The 10228-nt window shown below is 27.0% G+C and overlaps 1 protein-coding gene across 7 annotated transcripts in view; it reads left to right on the top strand.

Annotated features, from left to right (window-relative positions):
• Window positions 1-3714: 3714 nt before the first annotated feature.
• The window catches only part of LOC100575765 (peroxidasin homolog), a 113988-nt gene continuing 107474 nt past the window's right edge, over window positions 3715-10228 (top strand). For 2 of the 7 annotated variants that reach the window (XR_003839522.1, XM_029490142.1), the window contains exons 1-6: window positions 3725-3995; window positions 6016-6087; window positions 6223-6288; window positions 6376-6447; window positions 6548-6691; window positions 6982-7125. Coding sequence is in view for 4 of the 7 variants with exons in the window: in XM_029490142.1 (XP_029346002.1) it covers window positions 3727-3995; window positions 6016-6087; window positions 6223-6288; window positions 6376-6447; window positions 6548-6691; window positions 6982-7125 (767 nt within the window). In the remaining 3 variants the exon portion in view is untranslated. Of the gene's footprint in view, window positions 3996-6015; window positions 6088-6222; window positions 6289-6375; window positions 6448-6547; window positions 6692-6981; window positions 7126-8989; window positions 9166-10228 lie in introns of all 7 variants that reach the window. The other 5 variants (XM_016804195.2, XM_029490144.1, XM_029490143.1 and 2 more) reach the window with 5 other exon arrangements.

Raw genomic sequence — 10228 nt, 5'->3', positions numbered from 1 at the left:
TTTACAAAGCTCCTAATATATTATTACAATAGCAGTTGAAAAATATTAAAAATGCATAGGCCCAATTTTTTTTTACAAGCATTTGAAGTTGAAATGTTGAAAAAATTTATCAAATTTTAAATTGAATAATTATTTTGTAGTTAAAAATGTATAAAATGTTCAACTTTTATATCTAAGGATTGAGAATTTAAAACAAGATTCCACGTAAATATTTAATTCTGTTGCCGAAAATTCTAAGAAATACATAAGCACAGTTTATTTTTATAGTCATTTTAAGTTCAAATTTGGACGAAATTACATATTAAAAAACCTGGAATAAATATTTTCTTTACTTTGGTGTGATTGTAATGATTGTATAATATTATTTGAGGGTACTTGAAACTTCTAAAGTATACTATAATATATCTATGATAGTACCACGGTTTGTTGTTGATGTATAACGCGTTACCTGATGGATATTGTGATAAGATTAATTTGGAATTTATTATTAATACCTATTATAGGTCAATTTTTTTTTAATACTATAGATAAGTATACCTACCTATAATAGGTATTTCTAATACCTAGACTGACAAACCGTCTCCGCTCAGAATCGTTTTTCTTATACAGTGATATTATATCATTGAATTCAAATTTAATACTATCCATTATACAGTGACCTACTTGTAACCTACTGTACAGCAGAGCGACATCCACTCACCCACCTTTTTTAGATTGATATGGATTTGATAATTTATATCCACAAAAATATCAAAATCTGGTAATAAAGTTTGATATTTTTAAAGATATATAAAAAATCATTTTAAAAGTAGAACATTCAACTTTAATGTAGAACAACAAAATTGGGTTAAAATAATTGTATAAGCTGATTATTTAGGCAAGTTAACTGTATAATGATAAATGCACATTTATTTATTGCATACATAATACATGTTTATACACATACAAATAATCAAAGGTGGGCATTAACTTGTTAAAAAATTAAAGTTAAGTTAAAAAGTTAATTTTTTTTAACTTTTTAACTTAACTAGTTAGTTTTTTATGTTTTAAACTTATTAACTTATTCAGTTAAATTTTGTATTGTCTTAACTTAACTTTTTAAAGTAAATTATCATTATTGTACAGTTAAGTTAATTAATTTTTATTTTGTCATGTGTGGAACCAAGACACAAAACTTATTCATTCGATTTTGGTAATTTATTCTTCTAATAATATAATATCATCAATTCATAGTAATCAAATTATATTATATTATATCTATATTCTATAGATATTACAGTAAAGAGTAATAATTGTATACTATCCATTATATGGACTGGCTATTTTCACGAATTCTATTATTTAATAATCTACTCGGTATTGAATAATCCGATTTTTGTTTTATCCAACTCTCCAATTCCTAAAAATAGGTTTAAAACTAAATATCATAGTCTTTAAATGATAATCATTATATCAATAACATATACTGGTTTCTGGTAAATACGACAATAATTCCAATGGACAAAACAAAAAGTCGTCCGAGATATTTATAAATTATAATTTATATTGCTGTAGGTATTCGTTATAAATACAAGCAAACATATGAGATTAGAAAATAACATTATCGAAATAAATATGGAAACAATTTTTGGTAGGTATTATACTATTATCATTATTCATTATTATATTTTAATAATAGACTATTATGGTATTACATTTAATAAGTCTAACTAGGATAGAAGACTTACAGTAAAATGTATACTACTAATAATAATTAATATCTTCTCTAGACTCTAACAAGTTTAATGTAATTTAAAGTTTATAAGTTAACCTATAACATATAAGTTTCTGCTAACAATGAAATATAATAATAATTTTAAGTTTTATGTTTGCACAGTGCTAAGCATCTTGGTAAATGTCCGTACAAATCAAAATACTAGGGCAATTGATGAATTATGAATATTATGACTTAAAAAAAAATTAACTTTTTTTTAACTGAGTTAATTTTATTTTATTTTCCATCTTAACTTTTAACGTAACTAGTTAAATTTTATTTTTTTTGTTAACTTTTAACTTAACTGAAGGTAATTTAATTGAATTAACTTAACTTTCCAAACTTAATTATTTTCATTAACTTGCCCACCATTGCAAATAATAACAATATAATACATCTAACATACTAATCTTTAAAATTATTTAGGTGATGATGATTTAGTTGCTATTCAATTATTACCTTACCTATATAATCCAGTTAACATTAAAATACCAAAGAAAACCACTGGGAACAATGTTACAAAATATTCAATGTGGAGGCCAACTAAATTAGAACAAGCCTGTGCAGTTATAGTACATATAACTGTGAGTTTCAATTTATAGAACAATAACTAATATAGTATTTTTAATAAGTTTTTTTACGATGATTCAGCTTTTAAGTGAGTTATAGCGTGTATCATAAATGTAAATTAAAAATGGTCATAACTCACTTAAAAACTGAATTATCGTAAAAAAACTTCCAACAAAACACAGAGAATTGCGGCGATGGTCAGTTGTTTTCTAATCGTCGTACAGTTTAGTCTTTTAATTATTTTAACGTGTGAATTGTCGTGTTACAATGTCACTATATATCTTTAAAATGTCATATTATGTCAATCATCCGGATATTTTCTTATCCAGACCACCCTCGACATTCATTAGTCCGGATAATCGGAGTTCTACAAGTGTAATCAAATTTTAATTTTAATATTAATTATTATATTCAAATTAAAACTGAAAATTGGCTTACTGTCCAAGAAAAATAACCTATATAACTAGGTTCTGTTATGAATTACCAAACTTCAATACTTTAATATTTCAATTTATGGCTATGCTTCTTATCACTAGGTATAAGTCGGGGAACTAATTGTCATAGTTGAAAAGTTTTATTGTAGTAAATTTCACATGGGTTAAATGTTAATAGTGGCCAACACTTTATTTTTAAATTACTATAAATACTATTCAAATAACTAAATTAAAAAGTACATAGTACTTTAAAGACATGTTAAATATGTTCAAATTACTATAGCAAACAACTAAATTATAAAGTAAAAAGTACTATACAATTATATTTGAATTACTATAAAAATGTTCATATAATTAAATTGTAAAATACAGAGTACTAAACATGTTTGGTGAAAAACACCATAATTTTTGTCGGGCTAACTATAAAATAATAACTATATATTTTTAGTAAATCTGACTAACATTATAGCTCTCCCTATAACAATTGTATAATAAAGTTAATTTTACTATTTTTATATTGAAAATAACTGTTTTGAGTTTTCCGTGTTTATTTTTAAAAAGGGTGAAGCTTATTAGAAATAAAAGAATTTCGTATCACAACAGGAAAATCCTTCAATAATTTCAAAAATAAATTAAGTAATGTATAAATAAATAAATATTTAATTAAAAAATATAAATTATGTGTTTATATATTGTAAATTTCAATAATTAAGTTGCATAGATTAGGTAGGTACACAAATTTTCAATAACATTCCTCACTTTAACTCTATAAGGCTAACCCTTCGTAATATAATATATTATAGATTCGTACTATAGATAACATTATTGATTATACCTATGTCATACATTATACAAACAGGAAAACGTGCATGTTATTCGTAATCGTTGCCAATTTAAATTATGACAAAAAAAAAAAAAAACCACTTTAAAAACAAATTTGGAGTTGTATATTCTTTTCTATTATACGTTATGCAGTGGCAAGTGCGGTGTAGACAGTGTGCTTTGCGACTAGTCCGAGCGATGACTCTCCTGTTGCATCAAGACGCCGCCGCCGCCGCTGTTTTAAGGAGAACTAGAATGATGCTGCTACTTTTGCTGTTGATATTCTCCTTGTCGTCGTTTCCATCAGTCACCGCTAAGTGCCCGCACAAATGCTGGTGCGAAAAAGATAAAGTCTACTGCATTGACCAGGAGCTGGACCGGATACCCACCCACATACCTCCGGTTACCAAAAAGCTGTAAGTAGACTACACGGAAGATAATACCATCGTTAAAACGCCGGCTGTTGAGTTTGAAAATGTACGTGGTAATTTACTTTGCCCGAGTATTGCGAAATCTAATTTATCAATAATTGTGTCAACGCCAGTGGCGTTTTTTTGGATGCAAGGTGGGCATTTTCCGGTTTTGTTATTAAACGCTATTGTATTTAAATGTGAACTATATCGTTAAATAATTGGTAACATTTAAAAAATCATTTACCCCGTTTTCCCCACTACTGAAAACTGCTCAAATTTGTCTCTGTGTTATGATCTTATGGATATTATAATTCAAGTGGCGTATCCTCAATTTCAAGATCTCGCAATCGTATTGCATTGTATCACTCGTATCGAAGGTTGTTTTGCTGGCGCACCCCCACTAGTTTATAAAGAATAATAACTAATGACCATCGTCCTGGGTCATAATATAACACTGGAGGGTTTTTGTTTATACGGAAACGGCTCACTAGGTTTCCTAAAAATGGTGACCAAAGATTTTTACTTTTTAATAAAATGTTCAGTGAAATCGTTCTCATAGCGATTTAAAAATATCATAATTACATAAATAGGCAATGGTATATTATTCGTTTACGGCTTGTAAAAAAAGAAGCTAGTAGCAAATTCGTAAAAAATTATTGAAGTATGATTTGAGCAAGCCTGGGAAAATTAATGATAATTTCAATTGAAATAAATTAAGTTGATAGAATAATTTTTAAAAAGTTTAAAGTTAACAGTTAACCTTCTTTATTTTTTTAAACTTAGTTAAGTTATTATTAATATTATTTTTTTAATATCTATATAAATTGTAAATACCTCTATTAATATGGTTTAAAATAATAAAAATCATAAATATTATTGAACACAGGAAATAGCCAATATATGAGCATAAGGTAATTGGTTTTAATTAAAAAATAACTTATTTATGTCGAAAATATTTAATAATATTACATTCTTGAGAATTTACATTTGTGACATGTATCAATGTCAATATCATAGTATAATATACTATTACTTATTAGTTATTAGTACTTATTAATTATTATAATTGTTATTGTTATTAGTATGCCACAGTATTATATGGTATATCTTTATAATATATAAGATGATACACCTAAATTACTATTGCTAAATGTTTAGTTAAGTTAATTCTCTTGAATAATTCTTGTTAATGGAACAAGAAATTAATTTAACTGAAATTATTTCTAATTTCCTATTCTAGTAAATGGTTATGCAATAATGTGCATTATCAATAAGAATTAACGTTTTTATTATATTCATTATTTAATTTTTTATAAAATAACTTAACTTGAATTTGATTAAAAGTAACTCATTATTTATTAAGATTATATGAATTAAAATAAGTTAAGTAAAAAATTAAGTTGATAGAAATTAAATTTAAAAAAAGTGATAAAGTTAAAATTAACTTAACTTTAACTTTTTAACTTGTTTATGCGAAGGCTTGGATTTGAGGTTGTAGTACTAACTGATGGACATCAATTTGACCCCTTGATTCAGACGATCATTGTTTTCATTCGAAATTAAACGTGTGTTTTTAAAACATGATATATTTCATAATCAATAATTATATTAAAATGTAATATCGTTGGAAAGCCATTAGCCAGTCATCCGCTTAACATTATTATTATCGTTTGAAAAAAATAATTTGTGACAATCCGTGCAGTCATACTACCCAGTGCATGAACAACGAATTCTGTGTATGGTTTAACTTTTTAACTTTTAAGTCCCAAAATGAACGTGATAGAATTAGGAAAAAATTATAATTGTTTATGATAACTAGATCCATAACTTGTGCAGATTTCGATATTAATGAAAACAATTATTATATTGATACATTACACATGATCGACATCTGTAGGTACCTAAGTACAAAAGAAAATAGAAAAACAAGTAAAATAATTTACATAAAATTAGGGCCAAAAATATTATGAAATAATCATATATTTTGTACGATAATAATTAAACAAATTATATTGTATTCCAGGGACTTGAGCGATAATAAAATCAGGGATACCGAACTGAAATCATTAGCTCATCTGACAGACTTACAGCACTTGTGAGTTATACTATAATGTCAACACTTTTAAATATAGAAATAAACATTACTCATTAATTATAATCATCAAATACCAGACCTAACCTCATAATACCAGTAGATATACGACAAGAAACAAATTGTGTTGTATTCTAGGGACTTGAGCTACAATAAAATTAGGGATATCGAATCATTAGCTCATCTGACAGAGTTAGAGACCTTGTGAGTTATCATATACCTAATATAAACACTTGGAAATGCATAGACATTATTAATTAATTATAATCAATAATGTAATCATATTTTCAGACATTTAAGCAACAATAATATAAGTGAAGTGAAAAATGGTGCATTTGCAAACCTTTCGAAGCTTCAGGCATTGTAAGAATATAAATTAACAAATAGCTATAGTGATTATACATTTATTTATAAAATATTATTACCTATAAATTATCTATATAATAAATTATTTAATCATTAGATTCTTGCATAGAAATAAAATCGAAAACATCGAGACTGGGGCTTTTAATAACTTAACGAGTTTGAAAGAATTGCACTTGTATTACAACAACATTCATAAGCTTGATTTGGAAATGTTTAAGGGACTTACAAAACTGAATAAACTGTAAGTATTAAACACATTATTCATGTGATCGTATTATACAATATGCCTAATATAAATAATATATATAATATACAAATAGCTAGTGATTATATAAAATGTAATATGTACCTTAGAACAAGAAGAATTATTTGTAATCTAAGATAACCCTGGGCCTCCACGCGAGTTTTTCTCAGTGAGGCCCAGTAATCATTCGATATTAATTAAAAAAAAAAAAATAAAAAAAAATATATATTGTTTATAAAATAATGTTACCTATATATTATGAATATAATAAAGTATTAAATTATTAGATTCTTGAGTGGAAATAAAATCGATAACATCGAGACTGGGGCTTTTAATAATTTAACGAGTTTGGAAGTATTACACTTGGATTACAACAACATCCATAAGCTCGATTTGGAAATGTTTAAGGGACTTACAAAACTGAATAGACTGTAAGTATTAAGCACATTTTTCATGTGATCGTATTGTATAGCCGAGTGAAAATGACATTTTGTATTTTATAATAAGTATTTGAACCACAAAATGATAAGAAATATTCCACCCGGGACATTCGATTCACTAACGTCGTTGAGTCGTTTGTAAGTCAGCATGAACTGCCAGCAATATATTATATATTATTAATATTATAATAAATGTTATACTTTCATTATTTGAATTAGTGATGATCAAAACAAGATCAAGACCAAGACTTTCAAAATCTTGGTTTTGGTCTTGGTCTTGCAGACTCAGTCTTGGTTTTGGTTTTGGCCTTGCGAAAGTCTCTTGCAAGACTCTTGCTATTTCCACAAAATATATAAAAAAAAACTAAATACCTGTTATAGCTTTGTGTAGGTTTTTTGATCTCTAAGATGAAACTTAGTCCAATATATTACAAAGTATATTCATAAATCAAACATTAACATAAAACAAGTCAAACATTTAAAATTGTATTATACTCGTTTAAAACTTGCTATAGGTACTGACACTAGTTTAAGAAAACAATGCCCATCACAGAAAAATCACACAAGCTACGAACGAAAATAAAAACGCACTTTCTATTAAAATTATACCTACCGTAGTCCAAGGCTGGGCATTAACGAGTTAAAAAGTTAAAGTTAAGTTAAAAAGTTAAGTTACTTTTAACTAAGTTACTTAACGAGTTACTTTTTTTTTAAGAAGTAACTTCTATCTTAATGAATTACTTTTTTTTTAAAGTAACTTATAACTTAGCTCGTTAATTCATTTTATAATCACGTTAAATTATATACTTTTATAATTAATTTGATTATTAATATTTAGTTCATAGTTGGTAATAACAAAGTAAAATTTAAAAGTTTTACCATCACTTTGGAAAACTTTTAGGTAAAAAAAAAAAAATATACAAATAATTTAGTTATTTTGTTGGATTTCATAATATATAAGTACTTACAACAAAATACATTTTTTTAAGATATAAAGACCTACATTACAATATTATGTTATTTATAGATCTTTAACATGAGGTGTAAATGGTGTAATTATAAGTTTTATATGAAAAAAAAAAAAGTAAATTATTTTTAACTAAGTTAAGTTACTTATTTTTTTCAACTAACTTGTAACTTTAACAAGTTAAATAAAAAAGGAAAGTAACTTTTAACTTTAAACTTAACTTACATTTTTCCAAATTAACTTAACTTAACGAGTTAAAAAAAATAGTTAACTTGCCCAGCCTTGCCGTAGTCCGTAATGACTTTCAGCAATTATTAGTATAGTCGATTCAAAGTAAAGATGTGTTATGGACATACATTATTCTATTAGCAAGACAACTCTCGACGTTTTTATCGATTTTGGGAAAATAAAATAATTTTTCAGTAATTGTTAATTAGTATGAAACAACTATGTTATTTTGTAATATTAATTCTCATTATATTTTTTTATATTTTTTTCAATAATTCGCCATTTCCTCGAATAGTTACTGATACAATTTCATAACAATACAAATAAATTCTTATTATTTTCGATATAAATTATTAGTTAATGGAATTTAGATAGGTACACTAATGTGTTTTCGGGGAAAAAAAAAATTGCGAGACTGCAAGAGTCTTGCAGTGATGGTCTTGTTTTGGTCTTGATCTTGCAGCTTCGGTATTGGTTTGGTCTTCTTCTTGCAAGCCTAATCTTGGTATTGGTCTTTCTAGACAAGTACCATCTTGGTCTTGGTCTTGGTCTTGAAGCAAGAGTCTTGCGAGACCGCAAGACCGAGACAAATTTTGATCATCACTTATTTGAATTGTACCTATATTTGTCTAAGCAAAACATTAATGCTTTCTACTATAGACTGCTTGACAATAACCCGTTGACATGCGACTGCAATATTCTGTTGTTCGTAAACGTGCTGAAGACAAGTTACCCCCAGCGAGATTTACTCGGGAATTACGACCCGTCGTGTCATTTCCCCGTAGAAATGAGCAAAAAATCGTTGAAGGAAATAACCAAAAACGATTTTAATTGCAGTGAGTAATGATACCTAATTAAATAAAATATATAAAAAATATAACATAATATTATATGCTATAATCTACATAGTATAATATTATCTACAACAGTGCTGTACCTCATAGGCGTGCGCACAGGGTATGCCGCTGCATAGTCTGCGGCTTTATGTGAGGGGCCCATATATAATATACCAAAGCATTTTATGAAAAAAAAATATTAAAAATTTTAGTTTTCACTTTTCCCGCGACCCGCAAGATAATCTAAACTATTAATACACTAAAGCGCAACACGTAGATATTGTTATCGACGTTGCAAGAATAGAATAATTATTATTGTTTTTATAGTTTGTAATCAAAGACCATATTATTATTACAACTGAGTCCGGTATCATGTCAACATCGATGTGTATACCTAATCATGGTATAATTTAATAAGTATTATTACCATCGTTGTTATAATATGGTACTGGTTGGATAGATAAGCTTTAAGTTTTGTTATCTGTGATTTTACCGCCAAACGTTACTGATAGACAATAGAACGTTTACCATGAAAAGTTTAACTGTACGCCGATGAGCCGATGTTTTTTGACATAATTCGTAAATCGTTTAGAGCAGGGGTCACCAATTAATATTTTTGGATGGCCACATTAGGAATCTGAACATTTTTCGCTGGCTATTAAAATTCTAAGTACGGCCCGTGAACAAATTTTATCCGGCCCGCAGACAAAAAATAAAAATACATATTACGACAACATTCTATAATCTATATTCTATGTGTTATTGTTGTAAATTATTACTTTTGTTAAATATTATTGGTTTTCACCGATTCACCGACAACTGTTGATAAATTGGTCGCAAAGCATATCTTATCTAAACTTTAATTTGGTCATTGGGTGACTGCTAGTTGATTTTATGTCGACGTAGTCAGTCTGTCGATTACCGCCGTTGTATTACATTGTAATTTTTTTCGTGTTAGTTGCATTAATTTATTTTTTCGATTTATTTCGGTTATATAATTTCTAAGTTCTACTATTTTTATTTGAATATGGATAAAAAGAGAAGAAAAGTTGAAACTGAAAAC

Source organism: Acyrthosiphon pisum, chromosome A2 (assembly GCF_005508785.2).
Source record: "Acyrthosiphon pisum isolate AL4f chromosome A2, pea_aphid_22Mar2018_4r6ur, whole genome shotgun sequence".
Classification (NCBI taxonomy): Eukaryota; Metazoa; Arthropoda; class Insecta; order Hemiptera; family Aphididae; genus Acyrthosiphon; species Acyrthosiphon pisum.
Note: the sequence above shows the minus strand (reverse complement) of the source record. Positions and strands in the feature narration are given on the sequence as shown.